Source organism: Dromiciops gliroides, chromosome 2 (assembly GCF_019393635.1).
Source record: "Dromiciops gliroides isolate mDroGli1 chromosome 2, mDroGli1.pri, whole genome shotgun sequence".
Taxonomy (NCBI): Eukaryota; Metazoa; Chordata; class Mammalia; order Microbiotheria; family Microbiotheriidae; genus Dromiciops; species Dromiciops gliroides.
The window spans coordinates 324,593,618-324,613,848 of NC_057862.1; the positions used below are offsets into that span (position 1 = coordinate 324,593,618).

General features: G+C 40.2%; 1 protein-coding gene across 1 annotated transcript in view; it reads right to left on the bottom strand.

Annotated features, from left to right (window-relative positions):
* Positions 1-3,144: 3,144 nt before the first annotated feature.
* Positions 3,145-20,231, bottom strand: part of GEMIN5 (gem nuclear organelle associated protein 5) — a 44,260-nt gene continuing 27,173 nt past the window's right edge. The window contains exons 17-28 of the mRNA XM_043989166.1: positions 19,111-19,224; positions 18,470-18,592; positions 15,963-16,058; positions 15,705-15,842; positions 14,502-14,649; positions 10,631-10,750; positions 9,539-9,749; positions 8,441-8,698; positions 7,521-7,683; positions 6,118-6,643; positions 4,425-4,521; positions 3,145-3,721 (exon numbers count right to left, since the gene is read on the bottom strand). Coding sequence (XP_043845101.1) covers positions 3,554-3,721; positions 4,425-4,521; positions 6,118-6,643; positions 7,521-7,683; positions 8,441-8,698; positions 9,539-9,749; positions 10,631-10,750; positions 14,502-14,649; positions 15,705-15,842; positions 15,963-16,058; positions 18,470-18,592; positions 19,111-19,224 — 2,162 coding nt within the window. The 3' untranslated portion in view covers positions 3,145-3,553. The remainder of the gene's footprint in view (positions 3,722-4,424; positions 4,522-6,117; positions 6,644-7,520; positions 7,684-8,440; positions 8,699-9,538; positions 9,750-10,630; positions 10,751-14,501; positions 14,650-15,704; positions 15,843-15,962; positions 16,059-18,469; positions 18,593-19,110; positions 19,225-20,231) is intronic.

Here is a 20,231-nt window from a genome sequence, read left to right on the forward strand (position 1 = left end):
GGTTAAATGTAAAAAGGACAGCAAAGGGATTCAGGTTTTGTTTCTAGAGTTCTCTTGAAAGTAACATTCCCACCTTTGGGGTGTATAAAGCTCAGAACAACCAGTTTTCTTATTTGAAAATCTAGTCATTCAAGAATTAAGTTTTCTATTTCTTGAACGGCTGCAGTGTAGAATCTTTTGAAGATCGAAATTCCTACTGTACTGGAGGGAATGAAACTGGTTACTCACTGAAGTATCAGTAGCCTTGCATTTTAACAAGCTTATGAAAGATTCAATTTTCAGTACTTTAAAGATGTCTCAGGTATTATAATAAGCCGGTATTTAAAATGCTTGTAAAATTATTTGTTTTTAACTTTGTAAAATAAAAGCTTTTTTAAACCACTTGTATGAAGGTTTTATCTTTTCCAGCTATAAATGGCTGGCCCTGGAACATGACACTCGATCTCTGTTTATGTGGGAACCATCTCAATGCCCCTTTGCTAGTGCCCACAAATTCCTATTTTCATAAACTGTGATTGTATACAAATCTGCTTGTTTGTAATTGGACATTCTGCCAGTCATGAGGCTTTTCTTTCCTTGGTAAATTGTTGATATACTTGCTACAGGAATTATGGTGATAGTTTTTAAGACTGGCTGTGAATTCTTGCTTAGTGTATTCTGGCCTTGATTCTAAGGTTAGCTTTCCTCACTTTAGCCTGTTAAAAGGGCAGACTTTCAGAGCCAAAAGAGATCTCATCACATTCATTTTGGAAATGTAGAAACTTGAAGTACTCTGAGCTAGAGAGTAGGATGAAGGAAGAGAAACACTCTGAAGTCCCCTCCAACTATAAATTGATGTGGTCAAAGTCAGTTATTACAATTGGCTGAATTGGGACTGGAATACAGATTTTTCTGTTTAATCCCCTAGGAATAGTTGCAGAAAAGGGTAGTTGTCACAACAGGATTTTCTTTTAAAGATGAATTTTGGTTATGTTTCTGTCAGTATTGGTAAGGGTGGTTTTATGCAGGGCATACTTATGTTGGCAAAGTAAAGGGCAATGAGAACAGATAGCTATTCCTATGGTTCAGCTCTTGGTGACTTAAGAGGAAAGAAAATGGGTAATCCCCAAAACCTGTGTTCATATCTGAATCAAGGTGTCTGGAACCTGTGTGTAAGTTAAGCTTCGAGCTCTTCACTCTTGTGTCTGTGCGCACACATACATCTACATCTATATCTAATATTTTCTTACACTCCATTTGCTATTTTCTGTGGAATAATGATTATGCTGAATTGCACTTTGCATGGTAATACATTGAGTGCAGTTACATAAAAAGATCAACTTATACACAGAATTGAATTAGAATTTAAAGCAACAAAAGCAACTGATTATTATTGTGCCTCTGACAAGTCACTTCTCTCTGAACCAAAACAAGGAGTAGATTAGATGACATCTGAAGAGTTCTCCAACTCTAAATCCTTGATACTTTTTGAACTGCTCCAGTCTGTTGGTCTGGCATGAAAACCCCTAACTGACCAAACTGGTTTTGATAACTAGTCAACCATGCATGTGGCAACCGATGCTTTAAATTAGAATATCCAATTATGTTATCAAGTATGCAGGGAAGAATCAGAGTTGCTCTCCTATTAGGTATCTCAAATCTGGGTAGATTTCTGTTTAGGGGTCTCAGTTCTTTCATTATCTGGTTTTCTTGCTCCTGCCAAAGAAATAATTGAGTATGTGATTCTTTTATCCTCAGGCAGAATGTTACAACATTTAGGACAATCACTGAAAACTTGTTAGAAATGTGACTTTAAAATGTTTTATTGCAAGTAGCCCTCACTGGAATCTCAGAATATAACTGGGCTAAGTTGTGGGTCATGCCTAAATTCCCTTGAAGCTCAGCAACAGTCCTTTTAAACTCACTCCTGTGAAAGGGGCTTTCTCTATATACACTAGCATTCTTAATTTTAACATTAATGCCTGCTATGTACTGTATTGCAACTCCTCTGACCATGTCTTTTTAACAACTATCATAAGAATGTCTCCTCAAGTTCCCACCACAACATAACTTCCTCTCTCTTTGGAAATAACTCCAGTAGCAATGTTCCAGCTGTGGCTCTCTAGCTATAACTTGAGATCATCCCGTCTTTTCGCAGGACAATGATGTCACTTAAGACACCCTCTGTACCCAAATTAAAACAAAGTCCTACTCTCACCCTTAAGCACACCCCTGGTCAAAAGTGGTGGTTGTTTTCTTTCTCCCATCCTGTTACTGACATAAAGTGTTAGCTGAATGCATCCACTGGCACCTAGGTGGTTTTTATTTTTAAAAAGATCTCAGGAGCTGAAAGGCACCTCACCTCAGCAGTGATAGGATTTGTGTGCAGCTTAAACTACAAAGCCTGCAGTGATGGAAAACTGCCTTCTAATATAGTCCATTCCTTTGTTGCATAGTTCTGATTTGGGAGAATTTTTTTTTGTTGTTGAGCTGAAACCTGGGCCTTCTAGCTCTTTCCTCAAGAGCCAAAGGGATGAAACTAATGGGTGAATGACAAACTTCAGCACTGACATTCTTATACAGTGGGCTCTTCTAATAACCACGTTAGATAGCTGACCTTGTTTAACCTAAATTCTAAAACCACTTTTAGATTGCAACCAAAATAAATATTTTGTAGAATGACTAGTTTATTTGCGTGAGCAAAAACACAAGTACTTTAACAAATGTAAACTCTACCAGACAGGGAGGTGCCTTTCTTCAGGATGCTTAAGGGTGGCTGCCCTTATAGTCATGAAGCATTTGATACCTTTAGCAACTTAACTGTTCAAACAAACTTGTGCTGTATTGGTCTGAATAGAGACCATTTCTAAAAATAGTATCTTTGAAAGGGGGAAAAAATAGCTCCTGTTGTACGAAAGCTGTATGTATCTCTATGACATGAGACTTTAGCCCTCCATAATGATGCCAAGTGCCAGTTCTTTGCAATCAGAAATATGATTTTACACTTTGGGTATGTGTTATGTGAGAAGCACTTATACTGAGAGCATTCAGGAATAGTTTGTATTTTGACTTTCCTCGTCAAACCTTGGATGCTGAGAAAGAGGAGACCAAATAACAGACTATGGATGAAGCAGGTTGGTAATAACTCCCATCTTCAAAGAAGCATGTGGTTTAAAATTTTACTTAAAGGCAGCCTGTGTACTTAAGAATGTAACACATCACAATAGAAAAAAACACAAGTTTCTCCTATTTGGGTAAAACCTCCAGGTTTTGAAGGTCACTGAGATTACTATGCTGGGTAATTTCTGAGCAACAACTGCTGGCCTACCATCATTCTTCCCTCAACAGAAAATGATAGTTGAGGTGAAAGTCCTTTTTAATTTCACAAGCACGGTTTGGGTCCATTATGGACCAGTTAGTCTGAGCACATCTGGCCCCTTGTTTTATGGACCATTTTTCAGAAGTGTCCACAGCTCAGGGGAAAAAGCCAGAGAGAAGCAAACTGCAGAAGTGAAAAGATGTTCTGTGTCTCAGCCTAGGTGTGATAACAGTCTTCAGTTGAAGGGCTTCAAATTCACGTGCAGAAAATCTGGTGACTTCTTTTATAAATTTTGCTTTTGCCGTATTTCTGAAGGAGTTCTAAGGCTTGTTGCTGCATCTCCAGACTCAAATACCCGGAACACTGGGATCCAATATGAAGCATTACAAGACAACATTCCAACACATCAGGAAATGGAAAGGTCTGAAAGGCAAGAGGGCATTATAAATCAGGGTGGTCACTGGATATGTAATCCTTCTCAAAGGATAACACTCAAAATATGGATTTAAAAAGCAATAGTTAAGACTACTCGTCTTAAAGAGGGAATTTAAAATTTAGAATACTGTTCAGATCAAGTTTTATCCTTTAATTTACATGAACAACAATTGAGCTTTATATAGTAATTCACAGTTACAAAGTGCTTTATGGAAAGGGCCTTATTTGATACTATATTCACAATTGCCAAAACTACTCTGGCTATTCACCAATGAAGGTTCAGAATGACTTACTTTCTACATGTATTTAATTTGTTCATAGTGCAAGATTTTATCCAGAATAATGACATTCGAGACTATATAAAATAATGAATTATTAATGATGATAAGACTATATAATAATGAAAAAGCTCAGAAAATGAATGGAGCTACCCTATATGTCTTTTTTTTGGGGGGGGGGCAGGGCAATGAGGGTTAAGTGACTTGCCCGAGGTCACACAGCTAGTAAGTGTCAAGTGTCTGAGGCCAACTTTGAACTCAGGTCCTCCTGAATCCAGGGCCCGTGATTTATCCACTGTGCCATCTAGCTGCTCCCTATACATGAGTCTTAATCTGGTAGAAAGAACTGAAAAGATGTGGTTTTTTAGCAAAGAATATGGTTATTAGATCTTACCTTAATACTAAGATCTTACCTTAATACTCTCAGGAAATCCAGCTATTTTCTTATTTGCTTCTGAAAGTTGTTTTGTCAATTCCGCCAGAGAAACTGGTTCACCTACTTGTTCTTTACTGTTAATAGAATACAGAACCACTCTCATATTTTGCTCAAGTTATTGAATACTGTATCCATTATCGTAAAAATAAGATTTCTTTGAAACTCCATTGCTTATCTCTTGTGTATATAAAGATCAAGGAGGAGGAATATTTAATATCAAACAATTTACAAAACCAAGTAATAAATACAATTCTTTAAATCTATCAGATCAATAATTTTCAACACTTTTCTGCACAGCTTCCTTTTAGGCATTTAACTATGATTTGAGACTCCCTGCACCATTGCCAATATCTATTTTGAAAATAAGGATTTTCTTTCCCCTTCTGGACAAATTCTGGTGTCCTCTTCCATTCTCCTTAGTCCTAGAAACATATAATGATGCCTTTCAAAACATAAAAACTACCATCAATTCCCAGAGATTCCTTATTTGGGACAGCTTACTCCTCTAGGACCATTAAAGAGAGGCAGCTTAACAAAAAGGTATTCAAGAAAATGGTATTTTGTTAACATTTTTGAACTTATACATTAATAAATCAAATACATTATACAACTATTTGTAAAATGTCTACAGACTAAGAGCTGTTAAGAAATCTAGTCATTTAGTGAAAACTTCAATTTAGAGATGAGGAAAGGGAAGCCCCCATTGAGGAAGAAAGCCAAACATCAAGCAGTAGGGGTGGAGCTCAAAATTTCAACACACAAAACATTCTAATAAATTACTGGTCACTTTGTGTTCCTTTAAAAAGCCTTTTTTGTTGTTTAATTCATCTCTACGTATCTATGCAGACTTGGTTTTTTTGCGTTCTGCTGCTTCCTTCTTTATTTCACATAAGCTGTTCTGGATTTCCTCTTATTTCCTGTATGTATCAACCTGAAGCATAATATTCTTTTGTATATATACACACATTTTAAACATATACAAAGTATATAAAATTATATATTAAACAAAGTATATGACCATAATGTATATAAGGCATAAATATGATAAATTATCCACATGGTTTATCTATCTTTCATGGATTTATGATTTCACTAATGAAAGGAATTGGTGAAGAAATTCGGTCCACTACAGATGGACAACTATTGTGCAGCTCATCATCTTTAAGGAGTCATCCAGAATACAGATGAAGTGACTCTCCCAGGGTCCCATGACTAGTCTGTGTCACTTGGTGGCCCTTGAACCCAGGGTTTGTTTTGATTCTTGAGGCCGTCTTCTACATCTACCATGCCACATTGTACCTCTTTATATTGACTCATAATTTAGCCATTCCACAATTATTTGTGGGAAATTTCAGGTGTTTGTAGTTTTGTTTGTGTAGGTGTGAGAATATATTCAGTGATGGTAAGTTCTCTCTGACCATATGGTGGCCCTCCCCACTTTCCTCCACAAAGGGACTGACTGGCTTCAGGGAGGAGGTGGTAGCTAGCAGGGTGAGTTACTTATAATGGCTTCCTGTAGGAATTTTAAATTAAAAAAATTTTAAAACGCTAGTATATAAGCATTTAGAATTTCTCATGTTTTGCTCTAACCCCAAAGCCTAAAGTTTTCAAATTAACTGAGAAGAGCCCTTGGCCTCTTATCTTTCACCTTGTTCTAAATGTTTTCGTACCTTTGCTTGTCAGGATTTTCAGAATGTAACTGAGGCTTCACGGAAGGATCTCCTTCTTCAGCACTGTTCACTGTAGTTTTACAGAGCTGATTTCTCTGATGCTGGCGGATCATTTCTGCTAATGTTTCTTGGACCTCTGTGATAGCTTTCTGACTGCTCTGGAGGTCTGCATGCATTTGAGAAATGAGAACGTCATACGCACTCAGCGTAGGTTGTTTCTTCTCTGTGCTTCTTTGGTTTGGTTCCAAAGCTATACTTCGTATGGCTACTTGGGGAAGAATATCACTCAGATGGGCAAGGGCTTCAGGGTCAGTTGCTTCTGGACTGGAGGTATCAGACAGTTCATTCTGCTCACTACTAGAGGCAGTGCCAATAAAGGGCACTGAACCTGCCACATGTTGTATTTGAATGAGGGGAGTCCTGGGCAGGTTCCACCAGAGGTCATAGAGCTGTCCATATGAGAAAAAGGCCTCTAAACTTTTGAAAGCTGGCTCTTCACCCAGTTTTTCTCTTAAATGATCACAGCCTAAGGGAGAGAAAGTGAGATATAACTTTCCTAATTGCTTATTTGTTTGAAATGGCCTGTTGCCCCAAGGGCTTGTTTCCTACTTATCATTTTTATTATTTTGATCTCTCATTTTGATTCTTACAACCCTATGAGGGAGACCACAGTTTCCAATGGAACCTTAAAGAAATTCCAAGTAAAGACAGAATACTACAATTCTGGAGGCTTAAGACTAATCCTCAAGGGAAAAAGGATGACAGGATGTTATCTTCCAAACTGCACACCCAAAGCCAGTGGCCAGAGAGTCTAGCATTTCTTAGTCCTAGGAAGGAGCTGGTATACCATATATAGATGGGGGCACGGATGTTAAAAGCAAGAGCAAAGAAGCATTTTGCAACTCTAGGGATTCCCAGCTTTCCTCTGAAGTGATGGCATTAGGCCACACTCAAGCAAGCAATTTCTACACTGTGTCTCTGCAGAACCATGGCAATCTATTCGGATCTTCCATTCTTCAGTAGCTAGCTATGAAGCCTGGAGACCATCCCAGACATTTCTTTTTTAGAGCCGATTCCCTGTAACTTCATTCTGGTTCTGCGGCATTGTTCCCTTGGTGGAGTGGGATAAGAACATATAAGAAAAAAACCCACTCAAGCCAGTACTTTCTGGGTATCTTTCACTAGTGGTGTGGAATCTGAAATTACTGATGAAAATGAAATGTTTGGATTATTTATTGCTCTCAGTGTCTTATACCCCTCTCCATCTCCCACCATCAACTATTAACTATTACTACTGAGAACACAATCAGAAGGCACTTCTGGGTTATGGAGAAAAACAAGTAATGTGAAACTATGAAACTAATTGCTCATAATTTGGCCTGAAAGAGAGGAAAGCTACTTGCCTTTAGGAAGAAAGAGAGTACATATTTCTTGCATTAGAGTGAAGTTCCCTGAGTCATAGCTCCTTGTCACAGCTGCAAGGAGAGCTTTGACAACTTCATGCCAGGAGGCGGTCTGCTGGCTCAGCACTGCTAAGGTCAGATCATGGGAGATGTGGAACAGGAGCTAGAGCAAGAAGCCAAAGTCTCAGTTAATTATCTTTCCACTTGAGGGACAAATAATAATATCAGCAACATTCAGCTGGAATATCCTGCCAACAGGGCCTTGTGCACAATTTGGGACTGGGAATTTTCTAACATGTAATGTAAATCAGGGCCCACCTTGGTCTCACAGTTGTATGGCAATTCGCCTGCACAAGTAAAAAGGTTTAAGAAGAATACTTTGATATTTTAATTAATGACTATAATTTTTGAAAGAAAGTAACAGTTCCTAGGTCTTGTTCCACCTACTTAACAGATCACTTCTGGTCTCCCAAAATTTATTCATCTCTTTACAAACGAACAGGAACACAAACTGATCTGAAAGGGACTTGGTTTTAATGATAACTGAAGAAGATGCCTTTGTTACTGGCTGATCTGTTTATTTTAAATTCCACTTTCAACTAATTCTTTGGTTAAGAACTGCAGAACGTTAGTACATTACAACTGGAAGGGACAATAGAGGTCATTTAATTCAACCTCCTCATTTTAGATATGAGGCAACTGAAGCTCAAAGGACACATAACTAACTAAGAAGTTGCAGAACTGGAATCCAGGTCTTCTGACTCAACTTGAGTTCTTTAAAGAAAATACCTATTTCCATTTAGAGAAATGAATTGTGGAGCTCAGAAGTAGATAAATTGCTTCTCTATTAGTTTATATGTAGAATAGAGATATCCTTATTCCTGAGTGGGAACAGGAGCTCTGAATGCCATGTTTGTTACCTGTTTGGAAAGGGTATGACCTGTGGCAGGTGGGTACTCGATACCACGTAGCTGCTGAAATGCTGCTTGGGACTGTTCAATGGTCTCCAAGCCAAATGTGTTCTTCCATACTGTGTTCACCCTTTCCATGAAGGAACTCTCAATCCTGATGGCCCAGCTATGGTAGGAAGGGAAGGAGGAACTTTTCCATTCTGGTGGTTGTCTTTCCTCCAGGTGCTTGGACAGCAATTCATGAAGGCAAAACACCAAACGTTGACCCTAGGACACAACCGACCAGAAAGGAACTTTTGTTCAAGAGTCAAGGGGAAAAGAAGTCAAGAAAAGAACCTGCTTCAGTGGCTGGAGATCACCCCCATGGACCTGTATCCCCATGTTTTCCTACTTTCACTTGTACCAAATTAATCTGGGGGGTCTGTATTGGGAATGTCCCTCCTGATGTCTCCAGAGTTCTCAGTGGCCATGCAATAGAGAGGAGAAAGTGGCACTTCATGATTATAGCCTATAGGTGATACCGCTGGGGGTTTCTTGCTCATTGTGATTAGTCTTTGTAAGAATGAGTGAACTGCTAATAGACGTTTCAGAATAATGAAACTAACTGTGACCCTGTTTCCAAAATAAGCATCCAGTTAGAGCATGGCTATGGTCAGGGTTCTGATTGCAGTTAAAAAAAAAAATCAACTCATCATCAGTGGAATAAAATGGACCAGAGATGATGATAATTATAAAATTGTGTATATAATTATATAATTGTAAAGTTATAAAATATGAGTAGAATTCTAAAATAGGTGTACTTTTAGCAGCAAAAGACCTAGGCTGGAGGGGTGACCTGAATTCCAAGCTATGGACAAACTTCAAGGCACTTTGTGAATTCTTATAACTAAAGTTTAAATTTATCTTAAGTTGCCCATGGCTAGGAATAATGACCAAGAACATGGTATATTTCATCAAGAACTAGGACAAGTTTAGTGAAATTTGGCTATTTAGTTGCATTAGGTACAAACACCTTATTTTCTGTTTCAGTGAGATTTCACTAGGAAAGAATTCCAGGTCTAGGGTTTGGCCTTCTCTATATCTGCCAAGAGTGAAGTGTAGACTCACTAGCAGGCATTCTTGTTGCTGGAGGACTTCCTGGGCTCCCACCCAGTTCCTGATTGACAGCAGCTCTTGGGCACATCTGAAAGAGAATGATGAAGACAGCTCCTTCTCTTCGGCGATAAGTGCCAACTCTGCAGCTGTTCTAAGAGAAGCCACATCTCCCTTTTTGGCGAGCACTTTAGCAGCATCATAGGCAGAGGTAGCCCCTAAGTAGCTACAACATGTGAACAGAATAAAAATTATTGACACAAATGATAATAGGGGATTCTCAGGCTAGATATGTTCTAGAATAGATCTCTATGTTCCCAACTCCACCCCTATCTGATAACTTATTTTTCCTTCTTGGTGTTCTCAAGTACACTGATTTTTCTTAGATTTGTCTCCATTGTGGCTAGATTCAGTGTAGTTTAAATAATGGACAATAATGGGCGGCTAGGTGGCGCAGTGGATAGAGCACCGGCTCTGGAGTCAGGAGTACCTGAGTTCAAATCCGGCCTCAGACACTTAACACTTACTAGCTGTGTGACCCTGGGCAAGTCACTTAACCCCAATTGCCTCACTAAAAAAAAAAAAAAAAATGGACAATAAGAGCACAGAGTAAAAGCTCCATAAATACCATCATCACAGACTTGTACCCAAAACAGACTTTCCTCCCAAATTTGCCTTATATAAAACCTTAGTGCCAGAATAGGTATCTGGTCCGTCCCCCCCCCCAGTCTAAGCCTATGTTTTTGTTTTGTTTTTTCCCCATTCCAAAAGGATCTCCCCTCAAAGGGATTCAAAGCAGCCTATTTTTAGACCAACAGTATACTTGCTGAACTGAACTTAAAACTGAGAATTCCCTCCGATTTTGCCCACTTGGAGACATTATGTCGTTGGGAGAGCATGTCCTTGGCGGCACTTGATGAATGGCTCCAATGGCTTTTAGTGTAAAAGCCATAAGGAGAGAGGCTAGTTTTGTCATCAAGCCTGAGTGGACAATTCTAGGGAGACATCTCCTTAGGGCTGCTCTTCTTGCCCTTATGAAATGCTCCTCTTGGCTGGTGCTCATAAAAGGCTTTAGACTGAATTCTCTCTAGTATCCCTGGTGCCTACCATTTGGCTGCCATGGCATAATGGCCATCTCTTTCAAGGATTGTTCCCCAACTACTGTATAGGTCTTTCAGTACTGGGTCCTCTGGTCGTAGCCTGGCCTTGGCGATTGCAATGGCTTCCCTAGGGCAGGAAAAGAGAAACAACAAAAATCAGTATTTACTATGTTTAACAGACTGTGGAGAGAAAAAATCAGTGCCCTCAAGTTAAACCTAGCTAAAGACAATGCTTATATGCATAATGGATTATCCCACACTACCTCATACTTAGAAACAGAAGGCAATCTAGCATATTCATTCATGGCATTGATGAATATATGACAGATAAAAAACCCTTTGAATATGATGTCAGAAAACCTGGATCTGAGTGTCCTTCTCTGTCATTTAGGAGCCATCTTGGTTCCTTCTCCCTCCACCCTCTCAGCTGAGAACCTTGCCTTATATTCCACTGAAAAAACTGAGGCCATCTTTTCCCTCATCTTATCCCCCCCCCTCCTCGTTGTCATCGTCGTCATCATCATCACCATCACCATCACCATCCCTACCCTTTCACTTAACTTCACTCTGTCTACTGGCTGCTTCCCTACTGCCTACAAACATCCAGGTCTCCTTATCCTCAAAAAGCCTCACTCACTCCAGTTATCCCTGCTAGTTATGGTCCCAGCTGGACATCTTAGGCTGGGGCCATGCAAGCTCTTACTGATCCCTAAGTGTTCTGATTATTGCCCCCTTGGCTGGAACTCTGCAAATTCCTGACCTGGGTTTGGTTGGATCTGAGCAGTAGAACTGTGAGCTTGCCCCTTGTATGGTTAATCAATCAATTTATTCAATTGTTGCTAGATTCAGCTGCTGTCAGCCAGTTAGGAGGCTCTGTTGGTCCAGAGCAATAAACTGCAGGTTTCCCTTTGGTTTTGGATTCCTGACCTAGTTATACTTCTTCAGGCTTCAGACTGGTCTAGAAGCTGGAACTGAGACCTTACTCTGTTTCTGTGGGGGTTGTCAAGAGTCACACCACTCTTGTTTGATTCCAAACTTGTTCCACTCTCAGTACACAGCCTAGGCCTTTACCCTGGAATGCCTCCTCTGGGTGCTGGTCATCTCCATACACCTGGCATTTCTGACTCTCAACTAGATAGTGAGGGAGAGCTGCTGCCCTTTGGCATATGTTCCTTTATTCTTTAGAACCACCTTGGCTGGATGTGGGACCTCTGCTTGCCCTGGTACAAAGCCTTTCCCTAGAATGGGAATGCTAGAATGCTCTGTTCATACACTCCTGGCCAGGTGCAGTTCTTGGTGTCTGCAGACTCATCTGCCTTTCTTCCTATGCTGACCTGGGCTGGAAAAAACGACTCCCTGTGATTATTTCTTGGACTTCCTGATCAGGATTAATTAATTATCTGGATCTGTTTGTAGGTGTTGGGAGTGGGAGGCAAAGCTTAGCTGTACTTTACTGCACTATTTTGGTTCCATAGCCTCAATGATCTCATAACTACCAAATCTAACGGCCTTTTTCCAATCTTCATCTCTCTTGACCTCTTTGTAACCCTTGACACTGCTGATCACTCTCTTCTTGGTATTTTCTCCATAAGTTTATATGATACTACTCTCTCCTAGAAAGGCAGATAGGTAACGCAGTGGATAGAGCACTGGCCCTGAAGTTGGGAGGACCCGAGTTTAAATTTTACCTCAGACACTTACTAGCTGTGTGACCCTGGGCAAGTTACTTAGCCCTCATCCCCTGACCCCCCCCCTCCCCAACAAAACAAACAAACAAAAGCAAATGACTAGTCAGTGATTGCCTAACTACCAAACCTGATGGCCTTGTTCTCAAGTCTCATTGTTCCTGACTTCTCTGTAGCATGTGACACTACCAGCCACCCGTTCTGAGTACTTTTTCCTCTCTGGGTTTTCATGACATTGCTCTCTCTTGGTTTTCCTTCTATCTGTCTGGCTGTTTGTTATGCCTAAAATATGTGTGTGTCCTTACCTGCCCCTCCCTCCCCCCGTGTGGGAGTATATTAGAAGTTGATAAAGAGAGCGAGCGAGCACATGTCTCTGAAAGAATGGAAAAGCCCTAACCCAGATCTATGCAGGAGAGAGAAAACCTGCCTTCACCTAACAGCTCACGCTTCCCAACTAAGAGACAGTCCTAGTCAGTTCCCCTGGAAGCCCTCTGTGGAACAGGAAGCAGGACAGTCCCCACACACAGCTCCAAGCTAATTGGCTGGTAGCATTCAAGTCCATTGATTGACATGACTTACAGGCGGTCTATGAACTTCCGGGATGCCAGGATGACCTTTGAAGGGTCATCTCATACTTTCTCAGCAGGGGGTGGTGCCCTGGTTCTCACATGTTCTTTCTCTGTCTTTTTTGCTAGATTGCCATCCACATCTCTACTAACTTTATCCCCTGAAGAGGAAATGTCGCTTTTTTCTCTATTCTACTTCTCTCTGTAATCTCATCAGTTTTCATAGGTTCAATTAGGAGTTCTATGGGATGACTTCCAGAGCTATACAACTAACCCAGTCTCTCTCCTCTCTCCAGCTCTGCATTCCCAACTGCCCATTGGGCATTTCTAAATGGATGACTTGAAGGTACCTCAAATTCAATATGTTCAAAACAACTCATTACCTTTCTTCCCAAACCCAACCCTCTTCTTAAACTGCCTTCATCTGAGAGAGCACCATCATCTTTCTAGTTACTGAGGTTTGTAATGTGAGAGTCACTCTTTGTCTCTCATTCCCTCTCAACCTCTACATCTAATCAGGTGTCAAGTTTTGTTGATTTTACCTCCATAACATCTCTTCCATCCACCCCCTTCACTCCAGAAACTTCACAACCACTCTAGTTCAGGCCTACTTGACTAACAACTGCAAGAGATTCTTAATTTGCCTTCCTGCCTCAAGTCTCTCTCCTCTCCAAACATTTTCCAAACTTTCAGCCAGTGATATCCCTAAAGCATGTCACTGACTTCCTCAAAGAAAACCAATGCCTCCCCCATTGCTTCTAGAATTAGAGAAAGAACAGCAGGTGTCATCCTTCACTCTTCCTACCTCTCCTTGAACTTCTTACCTCTCACATCAAATTGACAAACACTTGCTTTTATCTCCAAAACATCTTATCTTTTCTCCACCCATGTGGCTAGCACCTGATCACCTCTTGCCTAGACTATTGCAATAAACTTCCCACTGTTTCTAGTCTTTCTACTCCATTCATCCCACACAAGGATGCCAAAACAAGTTCCTAAAGCACTTTAAAGGCTTCCCCAAACCTGCCAGCTTGGCATTTAAAGCTCTTAAGGTTGACTCTTACCTATCCATGGCACATTATTAGGTACTTTTACAAATTCGATGTTGCAGTCAAACTGGCCTCCTGCTGTCCCCAGACCTTGGCATTTTATATCCATCTTCATCCAAGTTGTTCCCTTGTGTCTGGAATGTATTCTGCCCTCATGCCTGCCTCTTACAATCCTTAACTTCCTTCAAAACTTAACTCTGGCACCAATTTCTATGTGTATTTCCAGCTTTTCCTGACCTACCCAGTTGTTATGCTTCCTCCCCTTCTCCTCAAATTACCTTATATTGACTTATCTGTGTAAATACAGCACACCCCCTCCCCCCCACTAGAACATGAACTCATTGAAGGTAGGGCTCTGTTTGCCTTTGCATCCTCCCTGGGCGACACTGGATCTGGAATTGTGCCACCAGATTCCTGCTGTCATTTATTAGCTGTTTGACCTCAAGCAAGGAAGGGAGTTTCATTTTCTCCATCTGAATCATGAAAATGTTGGAACAAGGGCCCTTCTAGCTGTAAATCTATGACCCTATGGATAGGAGCTCCACTACTAGAAGGTTAACCAAAGTCTCTGTGCTGACCTATAGAAGTGGTTTGACTTGAGCAGCTCCACAGCTTCATACACCTTATGGATGGAGAGGAGGTGAGAGGCAGCTTTAACATACTGGTCCTGGAAGCACAGCTGTTTGGCAAAGGCTTCTACTGTCCATAGCCACATCTGGTAGCCCGCTAGAAAGTAGAAGATGGTGTGGTTAGCAAGCATGTAAGTACACATCTAGGAATCTGCTCCAATTTTCTCTTTTACTGTGTTGTTCTCAAGATCTACTATATCACTAATCTAATAACTTTGAAAAGAAAAACAGTATAGTAAGACCTTGAGGAATCATTTTTGACTCTCTCTTACCTTTCATATCCAATTAACTAAGTCAGGTCTGTTGCTTCTATTTCTAAATCTCTCCTACCTAGCTCCTCTCCACTCACACTAAAATTCAATTTAAAAAACACTTAATAATTGATTTATGTGCAATGTATTATGTTTCACTCTGGCAATACAAAGAGAGAGATGATACAGTTCCCTGCTCTTAAGAACTTATCAAATAAGGGAGAAAATGATAAGCATGAAGGTCACGGCAGAGTGCTATGGGAAATCTAAAGAGGGAAAGCTACATAAATTCCCTTAATTTAGAGAAGAGAAAGTAAGGCATAGAGGCCATGTAATTTACCCAAATCCCACAAGCTGTAGCCAAGCTGAGATTTGAAACCAGGTCCTCTGGTTATAAATTTCTACTATATCATGTTGCTATTTCAGCAAAGGAAGGAAGAAGAGAGGGATTCAAGGAAGGCTTTAAGGAGAAAACAACTATAGTTTGCACTCAGATTTTATACAAACCTAGGTGGGGGAAGGCCTAGATTGGAAACTATAAGTTAAGTGTGGGGCTTCCCTGCCTCCTTTTCAGCTGTCCTATTTCTTTTACGTTCTATTTATGAGAAAGCCTAATATTAAAGGACAACATTAAGTTTTGGGTTTTAACTGATTTTGAAGTCAGCTGGTACTACAAATAGCTGATGTTTATGGATGGGTATCCCACACAGGAAAGGTATTTTCTTTCTTTTTTTTTTATGTGGGTAATTGGGGTTAAGTGACCTGCCCAGGGTCACACAGCTAGTAAGTGTCAAGTGTCTGAGGCTGGATTTGAACTCGGGTCCTTCTGAATACAGGGCTGGTGCTTTATCCACTGTGCCACCCAGTTGCCCCCAGAAAGGCATTTTCTTAATGTACATACCTACTGGTGCCATAGCTACCAGCTGATCAGTCAGTTCTCCCCTTTCTGCAGCAGCCTGGAGAACTCCCTTTAGATCTCCTTTCCACAGCATCAACTGGTGGAATAAATCAGGGTGTCCATTCTCCAAATGACTTTTTCCTATTTGAAAGAGTAAGAGAGTGGCAAATTGATTATTATTGAGAGGAATGGAAAGGAACCACCTCTCAGATACACTTAGAGCAATTACAATGGCTCAAATTAGGGTTTGTGAAATCTCACCTTCTACCTCGATCATCCTGTATAGGGCTGTCCTGTCTGTGAAGAGTCCCAAGTGAATCCGCTCATTTAGACTAGCAGCCAAATCCTCATTTAACTCTGTAAGTAGGAGGAAAAAAAATCATATGATGATTTGCTATGTAGGTCATAGTGATTTATATACTTGGTAGCATACTAAGGATGCAAAGACAGGCCGTTATCAGCTTCTCATTTTAGTGTCTCAATTGCTTCCAAGCAGGCATTCTCAAGTCCTGCTGCAAAATTCTCAGAAAGAGCTCTGTACTCTCTGAAACAAAGATTACTGCCTGTTTGTGTTAACGGAGGTGAGATTTGAAAAATCTAGTATTAGAGTGGGGCGACCTTAGTTCTTCTATAAATCTGCTCCCCACTCCACCCCATTCTTTGCCATTTTTGGTTTTGTCAACCTCTAATGTGGTAGTTTTAGTAGTAATGAGTTCAAAGTCATATCTGGGAAAAATGAAATTGATCTTGTAAATGACAGGGACTCAAAAAAGGTTTGCTCAACTGAAAATTAAAATTTTAAAAGCTCAATAAGCATTTGCTAATGAAATACCTAAAACTTAATTTTCAGCTGACCCATGCCATATAATGATTTGAATGTAGGTTGTGCTTTCCCTTAAATTCACAGATTTATAAAAACTGAATATAACCTACAATTGGTATTAGTCTTCTGAGTGTGTGTGTGTGTGTGTATACGCAGAGAATGCCCCTGTGAAGAACATCTCATTTTATGAAGCATGTCTTACATTTAAGGAGTCACTTGTATTTTGATCAATACTCTTATAAGTCAAGAATCTAATATTAATCCAAATCCATCCATCCTGACTCATTTGAATCATTTCAGAGGAAAGAAATGGCAAATATGTTTTATAGTTTCTTCCCCTGTTCCTCAACCAAATACAAACAACTGAAAACCATGGGAACTATCTGCCACAGATAGGCACAGATGAAAACTGGGTATGTTTGGTAGTTTCTTGGCATACATCAAAAAAGTAGCAAAGGACAAAAGTAACCTTGATACATATATCACACATACATAGAATGAATGATTTAAAAATGCTACATAGCAATATGAAGTTCAATAACCAGGTACTTCTCAAAGAGAAACTTGTGAGTGGAAACCAAAATAGGTTATTTAAGCCCATCCAACTTAATGGGTTTTGGGTGAATCCATCAACAAAAGTGAAAGAACAGCACTTCTAGTCAGAAGAATTGAACCTGAATCCTATACCTGCCACTATTATACATGTGTTCTGGGGCAGAGGACGTTGGGCCTGGAGTCAGGAATAGCTGAATTCAAATCCAGTCTTAGACACTTACTAGTTGTGTGAGAATCCGTGCAAGTCACTCAGCCCTGTTTGTCATTTAACTCAGTTTCCTCACCTGTAAAAATGGGGATAATAATAGCACCTGCCTCCCAGGGTTGTGAGGAACAATGAGATAGTAATTGTAAAGCACCTGGCATGGTGACTGGCAGATAGTAAGCCCTATGTAAATGTTACTTATTTTATCACTTTGCCTCTGTGGGCCTCAAGTTCCTCATCTATAAAATGAGAACCCTGGAAGAGATGACCTCTAAGATTCCTTCCATCTCTAAATGTCTGTAAGAAGTCAAACATTGGCAATTCCATCCTCCCGGTCGCTCAGGCTTGAAACCTGAGACACCCTCGATTCCTCACTGTCTCTCACCCCCCATGTCCAAGGCCTGTGAATTTCATCTTTGTACCATCTCTTCTCTCCTCTGACACTGCCACCACTCTACTGCAAGCCCATATCACCTCACACCTGGACTACTCCATCTCTCAGAGCATTTTCTCTGGCCATCACCCATGCCTGGAATGCTCTTCCTCTTCTGCTCAGACCACTGACTTCCCTGGCTTCCTTTATATCTCAACTAAAATCCCAACTTTTACTCAAAGCCTTCCTCAACCCCTCTTAATTCTAGTGTCTTCCCTCTGTTAACTACTTCCTATTTATCCCGTATACAGCCTTTGTATATATTTGTTTGCACATTGTCTCCCCCATTAGATTGAGGGCAGGGACTGTCTTTTGCCTCTTTTTGTAACCCCAATGCTTAGCACAGTGCCTGGCACATAGTAGGTGCTTAATAAATGGTTCATGATTGACGGAAGCATGGTTAGTGGTTAGCTGATTATCTACTAATTATACTTTTATCTCTCTTCTAACAAGAATGATGAGGCTTAGCACTTTCATCATGAATTTCTTGCTCAAAAATTTTTAAAAATGCCCATAGTCTAGAGTACAAAGCTTGATGTGTTTTTTTCCTATCTGGAATGCCTTCCTTTTTTGTTCATTTAATTCCTATCTATCTCTCAGGGCCTCAGCAGAGTTTCATCATTTTGATATTCTGGAACAGAAGTGGGAACTTAAGGGCATGGAGAGAGACAGACATGCTCTAGGTGAGAGTAAACAGTTCCCTGGACACCGAGTTGAGAAGATCTAGGTGGTTAGCAGGTCTTTTCTTGTACCTTTGGAGTGTTTCACAGTTGCTAGCACCAAACAGTCCTGGTGGAGCTCCTCTTTGGACCTGTGGTCCAAGGCTGTGCTGACAGGTAGAATAGAACGTGCCTTTTTCTTCTTTGCAAGGGCTTCTGAAATAGAATGAAAACAGCTTTGCCTAGGCAGTGTTGCTGAGTTATTACCATGTGCTTTCTTTTCTTTCATAAGGTAGACTAGACCATGCCTTACTTGGCAGGAAAGTGGAGGTAAGAGAGAAGAAACAGAAGATGGCTCTCTCTTCATACTGAGTTTACAATTCAGGTTCTACATAACAAGTCAAAGCTGGGCAGATTCCTCAATGCTTCATGGCTGTCATGCTGGTGAGTGTATGCTCCGGCATACACTCTACTCTGCTGGGTAGCCTCTCTGTTTGGCTGCTGAGTGACCCACCCCACCTCTACTGGCTGACAACTAGTCCATGAGTTCCAAGAAGCTAATTGTCAGAAAGATGGCCTAGGGATGATTATTTTCTTTTGGCCATGCCAACTCAAGAAAAGGATATATTCTATACTGTTCCTTGGTCACACACTCATAAAGACCAAAATGCTACTAGGCTGTTTTTAAAATGCATTGTCACTCTATCTTAGTTTGCAAGAAAGTGTATACAAACCTGACTTCTCTTTAGGTAGATCCTTTTTGGGCACAATTACTTTGGGATTAATTGCAATTTTTGGCTTTTCAAATCCTGAGGAAATGGGTGAGTATGAAGATTGCTCTTTGGAAACTGCAACATGAAAAGAAAAGCACAATTTAAGATGGAAAAAAAAAAAGGCCAGGGTTTTAAAAAAGTCAATGACCAGATCATGAGAAATGGAGACTCAATCCATAAATCAAACAAGCACTGTATGATTAAAATCCTCTTAGAAAAACAAAACCAAATAAAACAGGCAGTCTCCATCTGCTAATATTTGGTTGTTTAGAAGGTAGAACGTAGAACACATTTTTCCATAGGAACAGCATTATAAATGGTGGTTAGGTTCCCAGGCTAATTTACAACTGCTGTAATAATTCATATTTATGCATCTTTTAAGGTTTACAAAGCATTTTCTTTAAGACAACCCTGTGTATTCATACACACACACGTTTGAAATATAAAAATTATTTAATATTGAACCCACCCAGCCACCATTTTATAAATGTTTTCTAAGGGAAGATGAAATGCCAAGAACACTTTGTCTTCTTCACATCCCTGGTCATGAGACTTTTTCTGGTTTTCACAATAGTAGCTCTAGTGGCAGGGGAAAGGTCTGAGGTCTGAGGTCTGGGGCTTTGACAACTGGGTAGTGGAGTCTGCTGTACTGATATGGAAGAATTAGATCAATCAGTAACTAGAGTGATAATAATTTATCCCTTCAATCTTCCAGTGCCCAACTCCATTACTCTGGGGTGTCCTTACCCATTACTTTATTGAGAAAAATGAAAGCTATCAGCCTGAAATTCTTTCATCTTTCCTATTCCATGCTTCAAAATTTCTCTACACTTTTAAATATTCCTCCTTCCTTTAGTTTCTGAGGAAGTGGGCCTTTTCCATGTCTCAATCAAGCTCTCTTCCTGTGTTCTTGATTCTTTCCCTTTCGATCTCCTCCAAGAGCTTTAATCCCACTTATCATTCCTTCCCTCATCTTCAATTTCTTTGTACCCATTGGTTCTTTTGCCTACAAGTGTATTCAAGTTAATCCCTATCCTTGAAATTCTTAAATTTAAATAAATTTAAATTCTTCTTGACCCTGC